The sequence below is a fragment of the Mycetomoellerius zeteki genome, unplaced genomic scaffold (genome assembly GCF_001594055.1).
Source record: "Mycetomoellerius zeteki isolate Tzet28-1 unplaced genomic scaffold, Tzet1.0 scaffold99, whole genome shotgun sequence".
NCBI classification, from domain to species: Eukaryota; Metazoa; Arthropoda; class Insecta; order Hymenoptera; family Formicidae; genus Mycetomoellerius; species Mycetomoellerius zeteki.
Window position 1 is genome coordinate 184,207 of NW_017258032.1, and position 25,353 is coordinate 209,559.

Genomic DNA, 25,353 nt, shown 5'->3' on the forward strand with positions numbered 1-25,353 from the left:
GAAAAGGAGAATAAGAAAACAAATTAGAGATTGCTCTTATTTATTGTTTACGAATTAGAGATATCATAGCTTCATACAAGACTTGTACAACATATATTAATATTTTATATTATATTACGAAGAAGAATTTCAGACATTTTATCTATATGAGATGAATAATGTGCGATCCTACGTCAATCAATTGACTGCTATTAATCGTCGGATACGTATTTATACATATAATGGAGAAACGGAATTTTCTCTTTCATTGGTTCGTAATATGAGTCAAAATTTCTTATTGTAAAAATTTAAACGAATAATTTCAGGTAATAATATTTCAGTGGCGCAACAGCTACAACGCCGCACGTTGTTATTTGACGCGCGTCTGCTGTCCCTACAAACTTGTTCCCAAGGAAAAGTATCAATTGTAAGACCATCGAGAAGAGAGGCGCGCCCCTAGGGCATTGACATTGAACTTGGAATCCGGTTGTTGTAATCTTCACATTTCTTCACGTTGCAAATTTCGAAATGAAGACGATCTGTTATTTGTTTAAAAAAGGCGTTAGAAATTGCAAAAAGATGCAGAATTAAATTTCAAAATTTGTCCTTTTCTGCTAAAATATTAAAATATGCTATAAAACGTTGCAGAACTAGATCGATCTTAATATTGTTCTTTTTGTCTTCTTTCTAATGCGGTTTTTTTTATTGACACGCTGCAATATGAGCTAGTATTTCACGATAAAATGCAGGATTTTTTGTTTTTAATATCTCTCGAAGTTTGTAAGTTTCGAATAGGAAGATAGAAGATATAATGTAAGAGCTGTACGATATTGTAAGATTCTAAAAGTATATTAGATTATATTGTTTTAATATAACTATTTATGGAATAATTGTAATAGATCTGTTCTTTTTAGCTAAAGTTCTTGCACGGTTCATCTTTCTCCCTTTTTTCTCCACGTTGGAGAAAAAAAAGAGAAAAACTATGCAAGAAGTTCAGCTAAAAAAAACAAGTCTATATAGATACATATATTAATTTGTCAGAAATTGACTGTCACACAATATATAATAAATATAGTATACCTATAGAAGAATAAATATATATTCTTCATAAACTCCAATTAAGATGTTATATCAATTAATATCTAAATATAATTATAAGATTTATAAGATGTATATGTAAATATATTCGTAATTACTTTTAATAATTTTGAAAATTTTGTGATAAATAATAAAATAGAAGCAAATTTGTTTTTTTCTCAGCTATTATGACATAAAAATTATATGTAAGACATTTGTGGAATATCTTCTAATTTTTAAGAACGCGCGCACGAAATATTGTTATGCTTAAAATATTCTTTTTAAAATGTTTATGTAATTCATATATTTAATATATATATGTATATAAAATATTCTTTTCAAGTTTCCATATACATGTGCTATTATTTAAAAAATTTATTTGACGCGAATTAGAATCATTTTTAACATAAGTATATAAAAACAAGACATTGTCCGGCCGCTAATTTTAGGGCTATTTCCAAATCCTGCGACTGTGTTCGGAATTTTATTTCTCTTTTTCTTCTGACGCATACAACGATGAAATTCTCGTCCTTCAGCCATGAACAGTTCTTCCTTTCCCCGCTCTTCCCATGTCATCGTATCCTCACCGCTTGTCCTCGCCTTCATCACGCGTTGCTATCGCCGTATATAAGAAAGCGATGATCGAGAAGCATTCGAAAGCGAGGATCACCTCGATCAGCACAGTGCGCTAATAGACGTTACTTCTCACGGATCAACAGTAACATATCTCTGAGATGTTCGCGAGAGTCTCGTGGATCGCCGTGACAATAATCGCACTATTTTGCGTTTATACCTCCGGTGAGCTCATTACAATTATATTTTTTTATTTTATTGTAAAAAAGCGATTTATAACACGCGACTTTCGTCTAAATGACAATTGTGATTTAACAGTATTACTTGTACTATGTAATAACTAAATATTTAAAAATTTTGTAAGAAAGTATATATTATTTATTTTAGAAAGTTTTTATAACTATGAATTTTGAAATACACATTTTAAGATATTATATTTAACAATAAAAAAATAATGTCTTGGTTTCATACATTAAAATTTATTTTGCAAATTGGCTGTCCGTTTTCCATAATTTTTTAGTATTTATATTCATTTTTACATAAAGCGTTTTAAATATTTAAGCAATATTTTATTAAACTGTTTCGCACAAAGAGAGCAAAATTTTGTATTAATTTTTGATTAATTTGTAACAAAAATTTAATCGGATCCGCGCGCGCGCGCGCGGCTATCGTTTATAGTTTCTGCAGTAATTCTTATCAGCAGTGTATTATTAATAGCAGTCAACATCTCGTGGAATTCTTTAAAAATATTTCTGTATCCATGACCGCATCCCTGACTGTTATGCGATATATCAATTCAAGAGTTTTCTTATTCCATCTCTGTAAGAAAGATTAATCTTTTCATGTTATGTTATTGTAATAACATTAGAAATAACAATTATGATTTAAAATCTTATAAGAAAGGAATAGTATTTAATGAATAAGATAATATATAAAATTTCTAATATATATGTGTGTGTGTGTGTGTGTGTGTGTGTGTATACATGTCCAGAATTAAAAATTATATTTAATACTCACTTTTTTCCTTTTTTTTTAATCTCTAATCGCATCGTGTATATTTTTTGGCAATTACTATGTAAAACCAAATTACGTGATTATAATTATATGAATTATATCATATCATTATAAATCCATTACAGTTTCTAGTTAGTTTCATATAATATTATTTGACACGGTTCTATAGAAATGTAATTTTGCAATTGATTTGGACGTTATAGTTAGTATTTTTTTTTAGTCATGTTTTAACCATTTATCATCAATGATGATTAAGATAACAAAATCCAAATATAGAAAACATGTTTGATTACATTAAGGTAAATGTCATTTATGTCCACGTTTCTTTTCTTCATGTTCGTATATTATTTCATCGTTGTCTGCGTTATATTGCAATAGCCTCGCAATAATAGATTATATACAGTTGCAATTATTACTGTAATAAAAATTTTGGCCTATATAAAATGTTACAAATATTAATTAAAATTATAAAACGATAAAAATATATATTAAATGTAAATAAATAAAATGGAATTAGCATACATATTTAAAAAATTATTAATGCGTATATATTTTAAAAGCAATCTATAAAGAAATACTAGTTATCAATGAGTAGAATACTTTTATTTATCAATCAAATAAAATTCAATTCAAGATTTATTATATGAGAATAAGCGTGATTGTGTGCATAGAATGATTATTTTTCTTTTCCTTTTTTTAGGTTTTCTTAAACACTCTTCAATTTGATTCTTTACTCACAAAAGTGCTCAGTTGGTTCGAAACTGAATTCGATCTTTGCTATCGTTTTTAGTCCTAAGTAAATTAACAATAAATGAAAAGAAGAGATGATCGTTTCACACACAATATCCACTTTACACTCATAAGGTATTGGCCTTGAATTAAATTATACAGTTTTATTAACTATCGATTATAATGATAAAAGATCTAACGGTATTGATTACAGTATCCGTGATTAACGATCAAACAGATTAAAAGATATTGAAAGGCCCTGACTTCATTAAACAAGTCGCTTCAGGCCACTCCCAACCGATCGGAGTTACAGGATGATCCGTTTGTAATCTGGCTCAGAAAACACGGACCGTTAGCTGGAACAAGTTCTGCATTAACCCATTAAATTGTCATAAACTAATTCAAAATATAATATGATGTGATTACCCTTGGCACATTACTTTGATGAAGTTTACTCATATATTATACATATTCTCTCATAATTATACATACTTCAAATCGAATGCAGAAATATTGTACGAATTTATATAGAATGTATAAAATTTGATAATACATATTGCAAATGTTAAATACACAGATACAGTTGTAATTCATATAATCCGTATTATGACGTATATTAAAGTATGGAATATTATCTGCAAGTGAACAGATTTTTTCGAATAGTATATATAATTCATTCAATAAAATACTGGAGAGACACTTTTAGGTTCTAGATCAATCATGTTCAACCTGCGGTTCGCCTGTGAAAATCATATTTTCTATTTTATACAAACGAAATAAACATTATGAAGTCCGTAAGATTTTATCTATTTCTGAAAATGATCCTCTAAAAATGATCGTTAAAAAAGGTTGAACATCATTGTTCCAGACGATTGATTTTAGTTTAAATAACTCACCAACTTTAGATAATCCGTCATATAACTTATAACAAAGAAGAGATAACAAAGAAACGAATAAAGAATCGTGAATCGAATAAAGAAAGATTTCCACTACCTATAGTTGCCATGGCCATCTCTGAACGAGTTGTAGTTTAAATTCATGAGCCTCGCACGATTTGAGTTATATTTTTAACCATGACGCTGCAAAACAACCGCGCCCGTGCGTTCGATATATAAGCGATCACAATGTTACGAGATATATGTATATGTAAGTGATATCACATACCGAAAATGCCAATTCCATTATACATTGCATAAATGTATGTAACTAAACAACTCTACATTTTTATTGTAATGTCATAAGTGTTCTAAATCATGTGTTCTAAATTCATGTGTCTAAATATGTTGACATATATTCATACTTCTAATTTATTCTTAACGTGAAGATTATTTCAAAAATTTGCAAAGATGCAGAAATTTAATTACATTTTTCATTATAATATTCACCATTATCGTTATTATTGTTATTATTATTAATTAGATTAATATAATTATACAATCAGTATTAAATCAAATTTTTATAAGGGCTTTAAGGAATTTCTCAGTAGATTTTATAATTGAGAAATATATTGAAAATTTTTAATATTAATTCTTTTGTAGACTTGAAGATATAAAATGTGATTGTATAATAAACTTTACATAACTTCAAAGATTTAGCATAAAGACAGAATATTTTTTATTAAAATTATTTTGTCAGACTTATAAATATTTTCGGTATTTTATTCAAATTAACTTATATTTCTTGTTTGAGAAGAATAAAAAGCTATAGTTAATAGATATAGATATAGATACTCTATCTATATACATATATAGATATAGATATAGATACTCTCTATAAGATACATTTCCGATTCATCGATTCTACTTTTGATAAATTACAATACTTTGCTTATAATAAAATAGTAATTATAAAGATAACTTTTTATTGTTATATTAATAATGTTTACATTTCTATTTTTCATTACAGCTCAAATTGTATCGCAGGTCTGTCTAGGCTGCATATGCGAAGTTAGTTCTGGATGTAATACCACTATCGGGTGTTCTGAAGCAGTATGTGGACCCTTTGCCATAACATGGGGGTACTGGTCCGACGCTGGTAAACCAACTCTAAACAGTGAGCCACTTAGCGACAATGGTGGGTTACATTCTCTTATACAAAATACTTTGGATAATATCGAAGCACATAAAAATAATTTTTCTTTCTTCTTCATTCTTTATAGTCATGCTTCTTTTAGAATTTTCTGATAGAACACATAGAACTCAGACAATACGCGTTGCTTACAAAATTTGTATAAAATGCGCGTATTCGAGAATCAATTAATTATAGAAACGAAAAATATGCAAAACATTCTTGCAAGAATATTTAAGTATTTAATTAAATAATTTACTTCATTTTTTGAATATGTATACTTACCTTGTTTATATTTTTAAAAAATATGAAATACAATGTCGTTTCTATCAGAATATTTAATAAGTTTCGTTCTTTATTTATTATATGTATAATTAAAATTATTTTTTCTGTTTTTTCTATCAGAGAAATAAACAAAATAATGATCATATATACATATATTATGTGAAATTCGATGTGTCAAATTTAACTAATAATTTAATTAGAATTGACATTTAATTAATTTTAATTGTAATTTGACTGATTTTTTGTTACTTTCTATAATATTGACTGTATTATATAAACTTTTTACATAACAATTAACATTGCGGTTAACCAATGTTAATAGAATCGTGTAAATTGTATGTCTACATTTTTTACTTTAGTGGCTATAATGAACATAAATTTTATAATCTGATTAATATAAAGCATAATAATTCTGTAATAATAATATACTATAATATATAATAATGGTTTCTTTTTTATGCCAGCTTATGCCAGATGCGTCAACGATCCTTACTGTGCTGCTGCCGCAGTACAAAACTATATGGCCAAATTCGGTCATGTAAGTAATTCGATTCTCATATGAGTTTACACTTAACATCTTTGCCATAACATCTAATATATGTTAATAAAATAGGACTGTAGTGGAAATGGAGTGATCGACTGTGAAGATTATCTGCGTATTCATCGACTTGGCGCAAATGGCTGCACCGGTGCGCTTAATAGCAAATATGATACTAGATTCAAATTGTGTTTACGAACCTTCCAAAATCAATAACATATATATATTATGTTATCACTTAATAATCATCCATTAATTAATTATTATAATATAAATACATCTGTGCGATATAGGCCCATCTTATATTTTTATTAAAAATTTTATACAATATTTCATCTTTAGCAAAGATGCCTCCGCCTATGCGCTTTTATTATTTAATTTTATACATAATTTTATATATTAAAAATAAAAAATATAAAAAGAGCGCTGATGAGTCAAGTTGGTTAATTGTGTTAATATAATTCAAATTTCATGAATATAAGTAGATATAATAAAGTCATGCATTTCGACTATAAATATAGTCATCTTCAGAACAGACAAAATTGAATGATATAACAAATAAATATTAAAAAAAAAGAAAAACATTGTATTCAAAATATATATACGCACGCAAGTATTACACATTAAACCTTAAAATATTACACGCATAACGGCAATGAGAAGAAGGTTTTCGCCAATTGTTGTCCGAATGTAATAAAAACTAACTTCATTTATTTAGAATTTGATATGCAATAAATATTTTTGTAGGAAACGTATCTATGTCTATACGATGTCTCTTAAACGTTTTAATCCGTCATATGTATTAATTTTAACTTACATAATGTTTATGCTGTATGACTGTGTTTTATGGTTAACACATAACAATATGTCTTATTTACGCTAATATAGCTAAGAAATAACAAAAAAATTTACAATAAAGGCTTTAAAAATTTAATATTTGGAGTTTTTACTGATCCCGTTTTTTCATTAAAATTCTTCTCAAATTTTACAAAATTCGAGTTTTCAAACTCTCTCATTTATACTTCTGTTATTTCCTCAACAACATAGCAAATTTGTCCCGAATAGAAAGCATTGTTTTAGAGTCATAATATTTCTTTTTTTATCTTAATTGATTTAATTTAATTGATTAACTTAATATTGATTAACAAATTCAATTTCTTTATTTTATAGGCTTTTAACAGCTTAACAGATTTATTTGTTAGCTTTGCTCGCTTTTTGTAAATAACAATTTGTCACTTAAATGTTATCCGATTGTTGTATAATAATAATGTACAATTATTGTGCATTTATTAAACATGCGTTAAAAAAAGACAAAATATAAATATGTGCAAATATTTTATTTTAGTGCAAGGATCGTCAGTTGCATTATGCCAATTTACTTTAATATATTAAAGTTTCATCGATTTGATCGTGTATTAAATGATACATGTAAGCTATATAAAGCAAAGAGAAACTTTGCTAATTGGCAAATATTATTATCTATGAATCTCTCTCATTTATACACAGAAACCCCTAACAGTACAAGACAACCTCAGGATCATCCTGAATATCCTGGAACATATATAGAATACGTTTAGGACATTATATTAAGATGAAAATTTTAGAACCTTAGTCCTAATTAAACGCCTAAAAATCCTAAACACTTCCATAACATTCTAATCCGAAGTCCTAAAGATATCCATCTGTAATCCTTGAGATCTGTTTTTGGATTTTTCTAATATTCTAGGTTTGCTTGTTTCTCACATTTAAAATTTAGTCAACATCTCTATAACCATAAAGTTTATGTACAGCTATGTTATAATTATTTGTATTGGGTTTTTGCATGTACTTACAATTAGTGCGAGATATGATTGTATTTTTTTGTACCAACGAAGTTAATGAATATAATAATATTTTATGAAATATTATTATATTCATTAACTTCGTTGGTACAAATTTCAAATGCAAATTCAGCACACTTTATCCGAGGGACCGAGGTACATCCTGCAATCGTCTTTAGGATATTTTTAGGATATTTCTTGGAGATCTGTGCCATATAGGAATTAATAAGTAATAAAATTGTCCCAAGGATTACGGATGGACGTCCTTTCAACGGATGAATGTCTTTAGGACTTCGGATTTAAACGTTCTGTGAATATATGTATATAGAACATAATGAGGTGCTCATTTGATAGTCTACAGCAGTGCTCGGCACTAGATGCACATTTCGGGCTGATTCCGGCGAGCGACCCCCACTACCACTCGAGTCTCAGCGGCCGAGCCGTCGACCGCTCACGTGACGCTCTGGCTCAGGAGCGTCCCTATATCTTAAACGTGCTAGGGTCGTATCTTCCGTCATTGAAGAATCTTTCTTGCTAAATAATTTTTATTTTTTCAAAAAATCAAGTACTAAATTTTCTATTATTAATGTATTAATATGCTCTATATATAATAATATAATTGTAGCAATAATATATAATGTGTATAATATAATTAGAGTTCTTTACAATAGTTTTCCACATCACCCGTGAGGTACTATTGTTGACGCGTTTTTTTTAAAGTGGTTTCCCCAGTAGGCCTATTCCACTGAAAAAGATAATGAAATGGCTCGGCAGGAAGGCAAAATTTTGTATAATGAAATATACATATAAAAATAAACAGGAATCAAAAGAAATTGATACAACCAATTTGCATAGAAATATTAATTCGATTTTCTGGGTCGTTTGCATGATTCCACTAAAGACGGTACATCCACAGACATTTCATTATCTTTTTCAGTGGAATAAGCCTACTGGGGAAACCACTTTAAAAAAAACGCGTCAACAATAGTACCTCACGGGTGATGTGGAAAACTATTGTAAAGAACTCTAATTATATTATACACATTATATATTATTGCTACAATTATATTATTATATATAGAGCATATTAATACATTAATAATAGAAAATTTAGTACTTGATTTTTTGAAAAAATAAAAATTATTTAGCAAGAAAGATTCTTCAATGACGGAAGATACGACCCTAGCACGTTTAAGATATAGGGACGCTCCTGAGCCAGAGCGTCACGTGAGCGGTCGGCGGCTCGGCCGCTGAGACTCGAGTGGTAGTGGGGGTCGCTCGCCGGAATCAGCCCGAAATGTGCATCTAGTGCCGAGCACTGGTCTACAGGATATTCTCAGGAAGTCCCTGGATTACACCAAGATGTCCTACGGACGTCTCTTTGCTATTAAGAACTATACATTTCTACATTTAAATTATTATAACATTTTGAGAATACGTTTATTTTAAAGTAAACAAAAACGCTTTAATTTAAACAATTTAAACTCAAAATAAGCTATTAAATGCTAAAAATAATTCTAGATTGTCTAAAACTTATTTGTAAAAAGAAATATATTATTAAGAATATGTTTAATAATTTCTAGTAAGCGATTATTGTAAGCTTACATCAGATACAATAAATATTCATAAATAAATGTTTTTAAAATCCCGCAATTTTGAATAAATATATAAATGCAATTTGTTAACGTAAAAATCTTAAATGAATATAATTTGTAGCTTAATTACAAATTTTTGTATTTATCGGACATACTAGGCTGAACGATTATTTCCAATACTTCAAAATTTGAAATTTTTTTTCCTTTAATGTTTAAAAATAAAATAAAATTCTTCGGAAATGGTTTTTCCTTATTTCTTTATTCGTTCTATGTTTTCACATCTCTGTACCACTTTTTCATTACTCCGTTGCTATCGCTGTATACATAAAAATAAGCAGCGTAATAAAAAAGCAATCATCGGAAACAACTCCAAAGAGCGGATTATCTACTATCAGTTGACTAACATTGACTACGTTTACACGGCTCGATTTATGCCAAAGTTATATCATCGATTATGAAACTGGTCAATCACAGTCATTCCATTCTTCAGAGGAACAGCTATGATTGGTCAATTTCATAATCGATGTTTTAACTTCGACGTAAATCGAGCCGTGTAAACGTAGTCATAGTTCGGTAATAAATATTTGCGGATCAGCTGCAGTAGCAGCAGCAACAGCAGCATTTTCAAGATGTTCCCGAGAGTCTCATGGATTGCCGTGACAATAATCGTGTTATTTTGCGTTTATACTTACGGTGAGATATCGATGTTGTTCCATTTTCTAAGAAAAAGTGATAATTATAATACACGTCTTTCTTTCGAATGTGTATATGAAAAACATTATTATATTCAATGACTATAAATTTTATAAAAGTTTACATGTTATACATCTAGAACAACATTCACATAGAAATTGGAGAAATTGGTAATTTAAAAAAAAACATTTCAAAATTCCTTAAAAATCGAACTATTATAGATAATTTCAAACATATAAGTAATATCCATTATATTATAGATAGTACCCATCATGTTCGAAATGTACTATCATTACTCTATTACAAATATAGCATTTTTGCATAATTTTTGTTTGGAACTTTTGTATAATACGCGAATATAAGTTTCAATAATATATAAATAATATTTTATTAAATTTACGCGCAAAGTAAAATTTTTTATCGGATCCGACTATTGCTATGTTTCCAGAATTTTATTAAGTGCGTATTATCATAGTAGTTTGCATTTAATAATATTTTCTAAATATATTTATGATTCTATATGACTGTGTCTTTAATAATACCTTGGTAAAAAAATTATACTTTTAAGAATTTTTCACATTTAAAATTTATGAAAATTTCTAAAAAAGTTATCTTAAAAGTGTTTCAGATTTTATATGTATTTTCGAAAATTACAGAATAAAAATTAAGTCTTAAAAATTTTTAAATATTTCCACATTCATATACCTATGAATTCTAGAGAAGATGTAGACTTTCTCAACATTTTTGAAAAGCTTTTCAATTTATGTAAAAAATCTAAAAGATTTTCTAAAAAATTATAATATTATACTTATAGAGATTTTGAAAAAGTTTGAAATAAAAATTCTGAAAAGTTACATTCTTTTTCACATTCAGAATTTTCTAAACATTTTTATTAAGGAACTCATACTCTGCAATTATACTAGCTTTGATATATTGATAATATCCGAATTTTTTGTTATATTGTAGCTCAACTCGTGTCGTTAGTCTGTTTAGGCTGTTTATGCGAAGTTAGCACAGGATGTAATATTAGTATTGGTTGTAACAATATGGTATGTGGACCATTTTCGATAACAAAATATTACTGGACTGATGTTGGCAAACCACCTCCAATGGGCGAGTCGAGCAGTGATGACGATGGTTTGTTATTTTTACAAAAACTTTGAATATTTATTAGCAAAAATTTTCATTTTTCATTTATTTATACACAGCGCTGCTTTTATACATTATTTCGTGAATGAGATGAAAGAAGATAATATTATATATTTAAAAAAATAGATGTATATGTGATTTATGTTTAGATGTCTTTAATTAGTACTGACACTATACTGATTATACACATTACTGATTATATATATAGAAAGAAATAATATTATAATATAACATCATTTTTTCCGCATAGCAGATAATTTAATACGACGACATTTATTGCATTAAATTGGTATTAATGGACGAGAAGATAATATCATGGCCTTCGTAGCTATAATGGCATCTTCGCTAGACAGCAAAATAATAATTATATTTATGGATAATAATTATTTGTCCACTCGTTCTTACACCATAGCGCTATTATTATACATAATCTTATAATTAATACACAATATGTAGTCGGCATTTATTACAATGCATTTTTACTTTTAAGAATTTTGAAACGTTTTCAAGATATATTTCAGCATTTAATTGTGTACATATAATTCTTCATTCTTCTTAAATTTGAATCACACGAATATGTACACTTGGATATGGATGGATTGTTATTTAACATTTCGTTATTTAACATTTTATTTAGCTGTACATATTTCGAGTTATGCAAAGTTAAACAACAGTATTTTGTTAATGTACCATATGTTAATTACTGACGACTACTTTCTCGAGATTTTCATGTAAAAATAATTATTTGCTAAATCAATTAATTATAATCCTACTGTTATTCTATACGTTACATATAAATATTATATAGATTTTTAGTACTGAGTAGGTATATATTATATATAGCATACGTTTTGCAATACTTTATTTATAAATATATAATTTTGTATTCAAATACTACTTTTAAACAAAATCATTTTTTCAAATCAATTTTTTAATCTTTTTTTATGGAGAAGCCACATTATCACCCTCATACTTTTTTTCGATCCATTATGAAATGCTGCCACATTTTTATAAATAATGTCCTAAATAATAAATATTTTATAATTTTGAGTCTAAAATAGATTGAACGACACTTTTTTGAATGTATTTGTTAAATTTTAAATTTAAATATTAATTATTAATAAAGTTATTGTATAACATTTAAATGAGGAGCTATAATATATATCACCTTTCTCTTTATAATCGACTCATATTAGTTCGTATGCTAATGTTATTTATATATATTATTTTAGTGATTAATAAATATAAATTTTATAATTATGATGATAAATGTGTGTATCATAATCAATTCTTTTTCTTTTAGCTTTTCGCAATTGTGTTAATGATTTGTATTGTGCTGGTTATACGGTACAAGCCTATATGGCTAAACACAGTAAGGTAAGATCGACATTCAGATTTCGATGTATTACAAGTTATATGAATCTTTGCATAACTCTAATGTTAGCGCAATTAAAGGACTGTAACGGAGATGGAGTAATCAATTGTGATGATTATGTACGTCTTCATCGACTTGGCTCAGCCGGCTGCAACAACTCGCTAAGCCGTGATTATGAGAATAAATACAAATTATGTTTACAAACCTTCGAACGTAAATAATAGAGATACATCTTTTATTATTTTTTATGTAAATACAAATCAACATTAGTAGACGTGTTTATACTAACAAGGAAAGAGCACAACTGTCTCCCTCTGATTTTAATGAGCTTTTAATATGTTATTCTCCAGACAAAATAAGCGACACGTATTTTTTTTATACGTGTTCATACGCACGTATGGCTTTTAGGGGGTGAAACACCCTTTAGAAGAAAATCGATTTTTCTCTTTCGAAGCGAATATCGCCAGAACTGTAAGAGATAGAAAAAAATTTTCATAATGAAAATTGAATGGCATTAAGAGTACTTTAGAAATATAATTATAAAGAAAAAAACATTTTTTCTTTATAAATAAATAATTGTTACAAATAAATAATTAAAAAAAATTTTTTTTATAGTTTTAAAGTACTATTGAAGCCATTCAATTTTCATTATGAAAATTTTTTATTGCGATGTTCGAACAAATAGTACCGAGTACCGTCATGGACAGAGATTATATAAGGAAAGAAGATATATATAAACATATTTTATATTTAACCTATATATTTTTATACGAAAAAGTTTTATAAGGGGATCTTACTTATATAATAATAATATAATAATAAATTTATATTAATAAAGTTGCAAAAGTTTAATATTTGTAATTTTAACAGAGATCAAAAAAGAAAAATTTTTATATTTTGAATTTAAAATCATTTTATACAAAATTTGTATAAAACCACTGCTTTAAAGAGGAAAATAAAATAACATTCTATCAATTTAAATGTATGTAATGTCTTATTTTTAATATCGTTTTAAGCTCTCCCTCAAAAAGGGAATTTTAATGTGAACTTTTAAAATTAAAAACAATATCTAATAAGAACTAAACAAGGCAAATTTTTTAAAATTTCTTTTTAAGATTAATTTAGGTCTATTTTTATTAAATGTATGAGGAGGTCCGTCCCAAAAATATCCGATCTCTGCACGCGTATATCTTTGTATTGCTTATATTATATCTCGTAATTAACTAATTAGATTACTTTCATATCTATTTTTGCGCAATAAACTTTTTATTTAGTGATGCACACACTTTTTAACTTTACTGCTTCTTTTATATGTACACTTCACATATGTATGGCTTCTTATGTTTAAGCTTTTTAGTAAGATATTATCTATTTAAAATTTTATATAATATATATGTATATAATACGTAGATAATATATACGTATATGTTTTATGGAATATATGCAGTTTTATTTATGTATTACCGTTATTATAAAAATATCAGTAAAAACATATATAAGTTGATATATTTGAAAGTTTATCTGCTGTTTTGTTTCTTTCTTCATCAAATAGTTTAAATTTATGTAGCGCGTGTGATATAGCAGCATATTAATCATATATTTAAAAAAAACTATAAATTGATATCCGCTTTACAGCAGAAAAACATGAAACTGCAATAAGGAAACAAATCAGAGATAAGCTTGGTTCAAAAGTTGTTATAGTACAAACATTAAGAAACCATCTATGGAACATCTTTTTCAAAATTATTACAATTATTTTTATGTGTATATATAGATTTTCTACAAATTATATTTTCATTCTATATTTTAAAAAATCTTACTCGAGACGAATTGATTGGAACAATGATTTTGAATTAATATTGAGCATCAGAGTGCTTCGATTAATTTTTCATTACTTATAATTCATATTTTCATAACTTCTCTTTTCCTTTTAATGCAACAATGATAAAATTTTTCAGTCATAGCCGTTTCAAATGATTTTTCCTTTTCCCACTCATTCTGAATCATCGTATCTATATTTTGCTTCTCGCCTTCATCATGCGGCGTAAAAAAGCAATCATCGAGAAGTGTGGATCATCTCACACAGCAGTAACGTTGCTTTTCGCGGATCAGCAACATCAATATATCTTCAAGATGTTTGTGAGAGTCTCGTGGATTGCTGTTACAATAATTGTGCTGTTTTGCGTATATACTTTCGGTGAGCTATCGGTTTTTTTTTTTTAACGAAAAAATATAAGAATTATATATAACACGCAAATTTTCTCCAAATGTATAAAAATTATGTGATCATAATTATATCATACTATTATAAGTCCACTATAGTAAGTTAACATATAGTATATTATTTACTATTATATAGAGAAATCAAATAATTTTTGTTTAAAAAATAAAAAATCAATAATTAGATTTTTTGTAGATCAATTAACTATAAATTTCAATCCAAGACTAATATGAATCTAAAGCTCGTGAATACGAGTAAATAATAATTATCTTTTTTCCTTTCTCTAATAATCTTTTTATGCACACAAACGATTCCCCAATTAGCTATTTTATAACCGATTTTGAAATCTATAAATATCCTTTTTTTACATCAATTTTGAATCAACAGTAGTCTTAAGTAAAAAACAGAATAAAAAGAAGTTATATATTGTAATAACAAAAAGCTAATAATTAAAAGACACAAGAAGATACAGAAAGACATTATAATGTTATTATGAAAATTTTTATAACCTGACTCAGAAAATGTTTAAAACCGGTTATTTAAATCAAGTTCGTCATTAGTTCGCCGCCGTAATCTGTTGTAAAGAGATTGAGAGATCTACCTTATTTGCACAATACTTTGATAAAGTTTGCTTATAATAAATATTTTTTATTTTTCAATGTGTATGAATGTAGTTATATAAATACAGATAAAATGTTCAAAATTTTCATTATATTTGTTAAAATTTTATAAACATATATACAAATATAGTATCCCAGACATTAATACGAAGTCTAAAATCGGGACACAAAATGATTTTTAGATATATTTAAGACATTTTTTTAGATGATTTTCGCAAAAATGTTTTAAAAACATTTTATATCCCGATTTTTGTGTTATCCGGGGTAACTGCACATATTGCATCGTATATTAATTGTATGAATATTTCCAAGTAAAATACGACATTTCAAAATGTATAAAATTTCTAAGTAAAACGATTCGAGAAATATAATTCAATGATACTAAGGAATTCCCAATAAAGTGAAATTTGAATAATTTACTTATTTTAAATAATTTTTATTATTGAGATAACAAAATAGAAATAATATCTGAAAAAAGTAATATTATAAATCGAATAAAAGAAAAATTTTCACCATAATATTCATAGATACCTCTAAACAAGTGATAATTTAGTTTTACAATAAATTGCAGGTTTGAGTTGTATTTTAACTGTGATATAAAACTAATCATGTCTGTGCAGATATAATTATTACATAAATTTATATGCTGTGAGTAGATATACATAATCATAAATGTGTTCACGTGCATGTACGAGCAATGTATGATTTATATACATATGTATAAACACGATATCACACATCGAAAATGTCAATTTCATATTTCGTAGAAATGTGTCAAACAACTGTATGTTTCTTATTGTAATTCCATGGAAAGTGCATTTTCTTAAATTGTGATTTATATAAATTTTGATATTCTACACTGAGAAAAATGGATTGATTATACCATCATAACGTATAAGTATTTAAACTTAAGAAATAAAATTTGTTTAATAATATTTATAAAATATATATAGTTATATGTAACATATTTAAAAGTAAAAGAAAATTATAAATCATCACATATTAAGTAACCATTACATAATATACATATATATATATGATTTATACATATAGATCTGCATTTGCATAAAAACATGAATTTCCTACTTTCACATCTTTTTTTGCGGACAAATAATGTATAAATAGGAAGTCTGTGTGAATTGAACTATTCGCATTTTTTTTGTTTTCAAATATTAGGTGCGCAACTAAGTTCTCGCTGTTATTTTGATGAAAATGCAACTTGATTGTGAAAAAATGGTTACAAATGAATCATTGAAAGTATTGCCCATCGCTAGCTACTACTTTTTCCCATCTTTCTGGCAGAGCTCGAATACCGTTACGGTAAAACTGTTCATCTTTTGAGACTATCCACGAATCAAGCCATTTTTTGATGTCTTCATATGAGTCGAACTGCTGGTCAGCCAAACCATGTGCCATTGAACGGAACAAGTGATAATTGGACGGCGCAATATCTGGAGAATATGGCGGATGGGGTAGGACTTCCCATTTCAGCGTTTGCAGATAGGTTTTAACGGGTTTTGCAACGTGAGGCCGAGCGTTGTCATGCTGTAGAATCACTTTTTCGTGCCTCTCCGCGTATTGTGGCCGTTTTTCGCACAGTGCTCGGCTCAATCGCATCAATTGAAGTCGATACCGTTCCCCAGTGATGGTTTCGTTCGGTTTCAACAGCTCATAATAAATAACACCGACCTGGTCCCACCAAATACACAACATAACCTTCGCAGCGTGAATATTCGGCCGAGCCGACGACGTAGAAGCATGACCGGGCAGCCCCCATGACTTTCTTCTCTTTGGGTTGCTGTAATGAATCCATTTTTCATCACCCGTCACGATGCGATGAAGAAAACCCTTTCTTTTTTGCCGCTGGAGCAGTTGTTCACAGGCGAAAAAACGACGCTCAACGTCCCTTGGCTTCAACTCATAAGGAACCCAAGTTCCTTGCTTCTGAATTATTCCCAACGCATGCAATCGCTTGGAAATGGCTTGGCGGGTAACTCCTAATACTGAAACAAGCTCTTCTTGCGTTTGGCACGGATCCTCATCGAGCAATGCCTCCAATTCAGCGTCTTCGAAGGTTTTTGGCCTTCCTTCACGCGGACGGTCGTCAACATCGAAATCACCGTCTTTGAAGCGACGGAACCAATCTCGGCACGTTGTTTCACTTAGAGCAGCATCTCCGTAAACTTTTTGGAGCTCTCGATGCGCTTCAGCCGCCGTTTTCTTCGAATGAAAGAAGAAAATCAATACTTCCCGCATATGACGATTATTTGGCACAAAATCAGACATTTTCACACAACCAAAAGAATATAATGTCAAAACAAAATCACTAATGTGTCGAAGCGGTTTGTTTACCATATGTCTAAGCTTGGTTCATGACGTTTAGATTATGTCAGAATCGACCAGCACTTACTGCTGGAACCATCTATTGACAAACAGCGGGAACTTAGTTGCGCACCTAATATTTACCATAAACGTAAGAAGTATCATAAATATTTATAGAGCAAGGTCACCGATACTGACATAGGTCTCCTAAAGCGACATCCTCTTATTTCTTAGAAACTGACCTTTGCACCTTATTAATACTATATATAATAAAAACATGATCTGTTTAGCTAATTAAAGAAGTACAAACTCATAATTCATATATTTGTAGCTTATTTCTATACCATATCAGCTAAAAACAAATTCTATGAATTCGAGAAGAAAATTCTTACAGTGTTCTTTTGCAAATTGCGTAATTAAAATAATAGTGACTGTATTATTGATAATATTATGTCATTTTAAATGTTTATAGTTTCATAAATTAGTTTTTCTTACAATAGGATATATCTTTATTTATAGAATAGGAATGTGTTGGCATTATTGGCTATTATGTTAGTTTTGAAGCCCATTTTGTTAGACGCTCATTTTTGCATAACTTACAAAAAACTTAATTATTGCAAAATTGCAAACAGTATTATAAAAACTGCTTATACTATCTGATAGAAGACACTTTTTAGTTTGTATTTATGTTTTTGAAGTTACATTTTTACCTTTTGTTTAAGAAATATTGTCTAAAAAAAAAGTGGTATGTCGGTATTGGTGACCTTCCTCTAATAATTATGTTTATTTCAATATTTTTTATATTTTGTCAAAATATTAAAATATCATAATTTACGGAAGATGGACAAAAACATTTAATTGATAAAATAATTTTAGTCGATAGAAAATTTGTAAGGTGATATGAAGTGTTCTGGACACTCCAATGAAGAACATATAATAATTATTATATCTGTTATTCGTTACAGCTCAAGAGATAATATGCAAAAATGCATAGGCTGTATATGCGAAGCTGCTTCAGGATGTAATATCACTGTAGGCTGTAACGGACCGGTATGTGGACCTTTTTATATAACAAAACAATATTGGATGCTGGCAGACCATATGTACACGGAGGGCAAAGCGATAACGACAATGAAGATAGTGAGTTGACTTTCTTCATACAAAAAGGAAATTATACATTAAATATTTATTAAAAATAAATTTAATTTTCCATTTCTTTATACGCATATAGCCGCGTTCTTATATACAGGGTGTTCTATTTTAAATAATGCATTAAGATTTCTCGAAAACTATAATAGATACGGAAAAATGTTTCAAACAAAAGTTGTATGGTTTAGAGGGGGACATAAGAAGATACACTGAAAAAAAATATAGTCAATTTTAATAAATATTTAGTTCAATACTGCCAACTAAACATTTACTTACAGTAAATAAATATTTGTTCAATAAAAAGAATGATTGTTAAATCAAATTAATGTTTCTTGTATCAAATAAATAAATCTTTATATTTAATAAATATTTAGTTGGCAGTATTGAACTAAATATTTGTAAAAATTGACTATATTTTTTTTTCAGTGTACCATTGATTTGATCTTGGGTAGCATCGCCAAGGCCAGATCAAGGTCAAGTCGATTTTTTTAATGGAAGCCCCTATTTTTCATTATATTTTCTTGTAGCTTATCTTGAGAGCTTTTCAAAACACTATAATAAAATATTTTTTTATTAAATATTTTTCGAGTTATAAGGCTCGAAAGTTACAGTACAGCCGGCATTAGTATTAAGCAAGTTATTCGACCAACGGCTAAAACCTCTTGAATGTTGAACTGATATAACGTCTAATGTGCGTTAATTAAATAGGATTGCACCGGAAATGGAGTAATCGACTGTGACGATTATGTACGTATTCATCAATTTGGCGCAAGCGGCTGCACCAATACGTTATAGTGTTACGAGAATATATATAAATTGTGTATATAAACTGTAAAACATTGAAATAAATAATACATATATAATATGTAATTTTGCCTAAAAATTTCATCTAGTAAAACTTTATTTAATATGAAATAAATATTTCAATTGTCCTATATTGAAAATTGAAAAAAGTTCTCATTATAGCTCATATTTTTTTGAAAATTTTTCATGGCATTAATCAGAATTTCAAGAATTAAGCACCATTTTAATTGTTCAATAGAGATTTATAAAATCGATTATACAATGTTATAATACTAAATAAATTTTAAAACTATAAACCAATATAGCTATTATTTACTTTGCTATTTCGCAGTAGAAAAACAAGGAAACAGGAAAACAAATTAGAGAAATCAAATATCATAACGAAACAAGAGTGGCACTGACGTTTGTACGATGATGTAAGGGGAATTTACACATTTTGCACATGCCATAAATAAGGGCTACGATTAATAAACTGTTATCAGTTGTCAAACGTGAATGTGAGAAAAAGTGGAAAAAAAAGTTGTTCTTTTACGATAAAAATTTACATAAATGACTTTATTTAATCAATAATCTAGAGTGTTATAAAATTTTTCCTTTTTACTTTATAATTAAGTTATACTTTTTATTAATATTGATCATATTATTTGTGCTTCTTATAATTTTTTTATTTTGATGAGATTTCTCAAAATATTTTATCAGTATGTTATTGTATATCAATAAATAAATAAATATAAATATATTGACATACAATAACATACTGATACAATATTTTGAGAAATCGTCTCATTAAAATAAAAAAAAATATATATATATTATTCGCATTATTGCAAAAGTCAACATATTCAGTGAGTAAGTATTGTTATCTAAATATTTCAAACTGTTGTTATATACTTTTATCTTGTTATTATTCTATGGGATAAGGAAAATTAGTTATGTTCTTATATTATGCATTGTGTATGAATCATAAAATTAAAAAAACTTGAATAATGTTAGATATTTGTATATCGTATTATAAATACGTTTCGAAAGAGTATAAAACATTTTTTTAATTTACATTGTATACCTACAATTTTACATATAATATAAACACATAAAAAATACATGTTCTATGTAAGTACTAGTTATTATAAAAATATCCGTTAAAATATAAGTTTTGACTCTCGTGTACTTAAAAGTTTATCTATCAATTCTGCTCGTTTCTTCAATAATTCACTATGTTCTTGCAAATTTTCAACAGCACATAAATTTTTTACAAGAAAATGATTTATAAATAATCTAAGACTTTCCCTAAAAATTTGCAACTTTGGAGATAAAGATATCTTTCCAAATACTTCTAAACAGGCTTCCTCATTCTCGTGTAATAATATTCCCAGCATGATTTGCCGTACAAGCCTCATGGTTAACTTGTCTAATTCCGTGAATTGAATTACCTGCATTTATTACATGCAATAATAAAAATTAAATATAACATAGTAATAAACATTACATAAGCAAAAAATAACTAGAAAAGTTAATGTAGGCATATACATACCTTTAAAATGGAAAGCGGAAGACCCTTGCCTAAGAATAAAAGAGTCAAGAATTTTGCCAGATTTGTTAACTGTTTTGTATTCAAATTATCCAACGTCTTTAACTTATCCCACAATGCATATTGTGTAGTTAACTATAATAATTAATCATTATTAATCATTAGAATATACATAAAAAATATACATAAAAAATATATTGTTGCGCTTGGAAATCTTTACACTAATTATTCATTCACAAAGTCGGTACTTCAGCACTCACACTAACAATAAAAAATAATATAATTGTAATAGTATCTCAACATAACATAATAATACCAATTTTATTGAATATAAAATAACACAATGAAGTAATAATTGCAATATAAACCTACAGAAATCCTTTCTATAACAGACCTTTCTATTTTTTAAGTGCTAGAGTGCTATTAGAAAAATCGATTTTTCCTTAGATTGCTAACTAATTTCCTAATGCATTGATTTCCTTATCCTCAACTGATTCTAAGCTAAAGCATTTAAAGAATGATTTATTGCAGCATTAAAGACGCAACAATATTTTATATATAGAATTATATTTATATACCTGATATTTTCTGTCAAAATCACACAGTCTTTGCGCCAATACAGCATAATAAGGATTGAATTTCTTCTCTTGAATACAGCAATTGAGGATAACATAAATGACTTCCCTCTGTTGTTGGTTCTTCAAACCAAGATGATGAATTTTTTCAAATGCATCTAAATAATCTTCAGCTGTCATAAGTATGCAAAAGATGTCTCTTCTAACATCAGTATTCATTCTCTGTTTTCGTGCCAACTCCAATATGTCCTCACTGTATTTTTGTTTTTTGTCTTCTGAATTCTTTTCTAATTTACCAATACCCTTAAGACCGGACCAGGCTGAGCCTACTATCCACCATTTTCCTCTTTCATCAGCTAAAAAAGGTAACAATACGTAATCTTATTTTTTAAGACTTTGTCATTTTTTTTATTGTATTATATGTACTATATTTTACATACCTTCTAATAAGTCCTCTAAAGTTACATTAAATTGTGTAACACTATTGCCCTTATGGATAAAACTCTTTAGTATTTTCTTGAAGTGTTCTATCCGAGATGGATCATACTGAGGTATTTTGCTCATGTTATTATTTTTTATTGCCAATAGTACATCTAACATAAATTTGACTCTTGAACTACAAAGATAATAGTATACATAAAATATACATAAATAAAAATAATAAATATTAAAAAATATTACAAAAAAAACAAGTTTATACAGAGAATAGTTAGGAAAAATAATTTAAAATAAAATGTGCGACTGTTCAGTATAGACACAGTATTTAAAAATATAAAGACTTACTTTTCTAGAGTAGCATTATTTGCTTTTTGCTGCAAATTTAATATAAGTTCCTTCAAAGCAATTGGATCATCTTTCCTTAACTGAAAACCTACTGTCCTTAACATCAATAAAATCAGTTCAATTTCTTTTTCTGTAAATTTTGCTGCTAATTTCCCTAATATTTGATACAAAAGGCGATGACCATATACCTAGAAAATAGAATCATAAATATATTCTGCAATAATGCAAAAGTATCATTAATAATATTTTACCTTGAAATTATAGAGATGTGAAATCATAAGAATTATATTATCTAATTCTTTATTCTTAACACAATGAGATTCTTCCAATATATAGTGAAGCTTTTTTACAATAATCAGTAAAAAATGTGCTCCAACTTCTGTACCAACATTTGCATGTAGTATAGCGATTAACATCATATGTTCACAGATAAGTCGGTCTGGAGTTAATATTGGTGCAACTATACTTTCCATCATTAGTGTGGATAACATTACATTCATATCATTACGACTATTTGACATGTACATTTCTTCTATCTACATTAAAATTCAGATAAATTCATCAGTCACAAATAATATTCTTTTCAATAAAGATATTCAACTTTTAAATATAAGTTTATTATTTTTATATACAGGGTGTTGCACGAGGAAATCGATAAATTTCTAGAATGTGTATTCTGAAAATTATATTTTAAGTAAGAAAATTCATATAATAATGTATAATACATTCTAAAAGTTTTTCTGTTTGTCTACAAAGTTGTCAGTTTCTCTACAAGTTTGTCAGTTTCCTTGTGGAACATCCTTATATTTGACTAAACAGCACATGATTAATAATTAATTACCTGGTTTGCAATGGTATGCATATTTTGTTCTGCCAATCTATTTAAAATACCTTTCATCTGTTTCTTTAACCTACTAATTTTTTCACTATCCGAAGGAATATTATTACTTGCAATGCGTACAGCAGGTGGTACATATTTTTTTAATACAATATTGCCTTTTTTGTCTCTTTGCCTTCCATAAATATCTTCCCATAAGTCTTCATTATCATCTGATTGCTCTGATGTATTACTGTGACTGGATTCTTCATTTACTGTCTCCTCTTCTTCATTTGGTACATACTTTTTAGATTTAATGTTTATTGTATTTGTTTCTTCTGAAGAAATTTCTCCACTTTTAATTTGAATTAAATTTTCATCAGACAAAAGATCCTCATTTTCTGAATCTTGTTCAGAATCTTCATTATCATCTATACTGTCTTCCTCATCATGTTTTTCATTTCCATCCTCAGTATCATTCTCACCAATAGCCATGTTCAAGTCCTCTTCAAATTCTTTACTCAATCCAGTTTCTAACAACTGCTTTTCAGTTTCAACAATGTGACTCCTATTTTCTGAATCACAAAAATCCAAAAGATCTAATTAAAAGTTAAGGAACTGTAAATGATTTATAACCAAACAATTGTGATACACACATCTGAAATTATCAATTTAAAATATAAAGTCATAACGAAAATATAATATAAAATATAAAAATATAATTTAACAATTTTTAAGAATAACTTCCATACACGTTTGTTTTTTTTTTTTACTTCAAACAGAATAAAAAAAGAGCATTAATTTTATGAAAAAATTTCTAGCAATAAGTAAATTATTAAAAGGATACAATCTAATCCATCTGATACGAAAGACTTTGGAACAGATTTGCTCTTTCGTTTATTTAACTTCAGTTGCTTTTCCAACTGTTTAATCGCTTTATCTTCGTTCAGATTGGCCTGTTTTAACTGTATGATCCTTTGCTTTTTCGTATTCTTTTGTATTCTTTCTTTCTTCGTATCTTTAGGCTTTTGTCGTTTCTGCGTCGATGGTACTTGTTCGGCATTATTTTTCTCTTTTATTTTCATAGATTTATCATTGTTAATCGTTGATATTTCCAAAGTTTGTTCCAACTGATTTTTTGATTTTTTCTTTTGATAATACATTGCTCTACTTATTTTCTTTTGTTGTCTTTTTTCTTTACGCAATTGCTTACGTGTTTTCTGTATTGATTTAGATTTGTTGCTCTTAGTATTTAGTGCCCCTTTATGCTGAATACGCCGCATATCGCGGAGAAATGTTCTTAACTAATATTTAAAATATTACGATATATATATATAAAATAATAATGTTTATAATATACCAATAAAAGCAATGTAACGAAAACACGGATGACAATTTAACATCTATAACCTCAAATTTCACTCCAAAATACACATCATAGAACATATATAAAGATACACATCGTTCACACGTGCGCTAATGCCCGTGTCACACTACGCATTGAAGATTGAGGATTGCGAATTAAGGATTAGAATTCGACCAATCAAGTAATTTTAAGTTTAATCCATTTCGTTCTAATTGGCTGAATTCTAATCCTCAATTCGCAATCCTCAGTCTCCAATGCGTAGTGTGACACGGGC

General features: G+C 27.9%; 3 protein-coding genes and 1 pseudogene across 4 annotated transcripts in view; 3 read left to right on the forward strand and 1 right to left on the reverse strand.

Annotated features, from left to right (window-relative positions):
- The first annotated feature begins 1,538 nt into the window (after positions 1 to 1,538).
- On the forward strand, positions 1,539 to 6,523 carry LOC108731041 (lysozyme 2). The gene is made up of 4 exons (XM_018461091.1): positions 1,539 to 1,854; positions 5,278 to 5,445; positions 6,189 to 6,262; positions 6,338 to 6,523. Exons 1-4 carry the CDS (start codon positions 1,791 to 1,793, stop codon positions 6,476 to 6,478), a joined length of 447 nt encoding a protein of 148 aa, XP_018316593.1. The 5' UTR covers positions 1,539 to 1,790; the 3' UTR covers positions 6,479 to 6,523.
- Positions 6,524 to 10,266: 3,743 nt separating this feature from the next.
- On the forward strand, positions 10,267 to 13,279 carry LOC108731040 (lysozyme 2). Its single transcript, XM_018461090.1, has 4 exons — positions 10,267 to 10,370; positions 11,337 to 11,507; positions 12,823 to 12,896; positions 12,975 to 13,279. The coding sequence occupies exons 1-4, from the start codon at positions 10,307 to 10,309 to the stop codon at positions 13,113 to 13,115; spliced, it is 450 nt and encodes a 149-aa protein (XP_018316592.1). The 5' UTR covers positions 10,267 to 10,306; the 3' UTR covers positions 13,116 to 13,279.
- A 1,691-nt stretch (positions 13,280 to 14,970) lies between these two features.
- On the forward strand, positions 14,971 to 20,034 carry LOC108731049 (lysozyme 2-like; annotated as a pseudogene).
- A 1,115-nt stretch (positions 20,035 to 21,149) lies between these two features.
- The window catches only part of LOC108731043 (nucleolar MIF4G domain-containing protein 1 homolog), a 6,071-nt gene continuing 1,867 nt past the window's right edge, over positions 21,150 to 25,353 (reverse strand). The window contains exons 1-9 of one of the 2 annotated variants that reach the window (XM_018461093.1): positions 25,124 to 25,201; positions 24,561 to 25,017; positions 23,738 to 24,312; positions 23,148 to 23,432; positions 22,897 to 23,084; positions 22,554 to 22,729; positions 22,117 to 22,469; positions 21,542 to 21,673; positions 21,150 to 21,440 (exon numbers count right to left, since the gene is read on the reverse strand). In XM_018461093.1, the coding sequence (XP_018316595.1) occupies positions 21,150 to 21,440; positions 21,542 to 21,673; positions 22,117 to 22,469; positions 22,554 to 22,729; positions 22,897 to 23,084; positions 23,148 to 23,432; positions 23,738 to 24,312; positions 24,561 to 25,017; positions 25,124 to 25,159 (2,493 nt within the window). In that variant the 5' untranslated portion in view covers positions 25,160 to 25,201. Of the gene's footprint in view, positions 21,441 to 21,541; positions 21,674 to 22,116; positions 22,470 to 22,553; positions 22,730 to 22,896; positions 23,085 to 23,147; positions 23,433 to 23,737; positions 24,313 to 24,560; positions 25,018 to 25,123; positions 25,202 to 25,353 lie in introns of those variants that run through there. The other variant, XM_018461094.1, reaches the window with a different exon arrangement.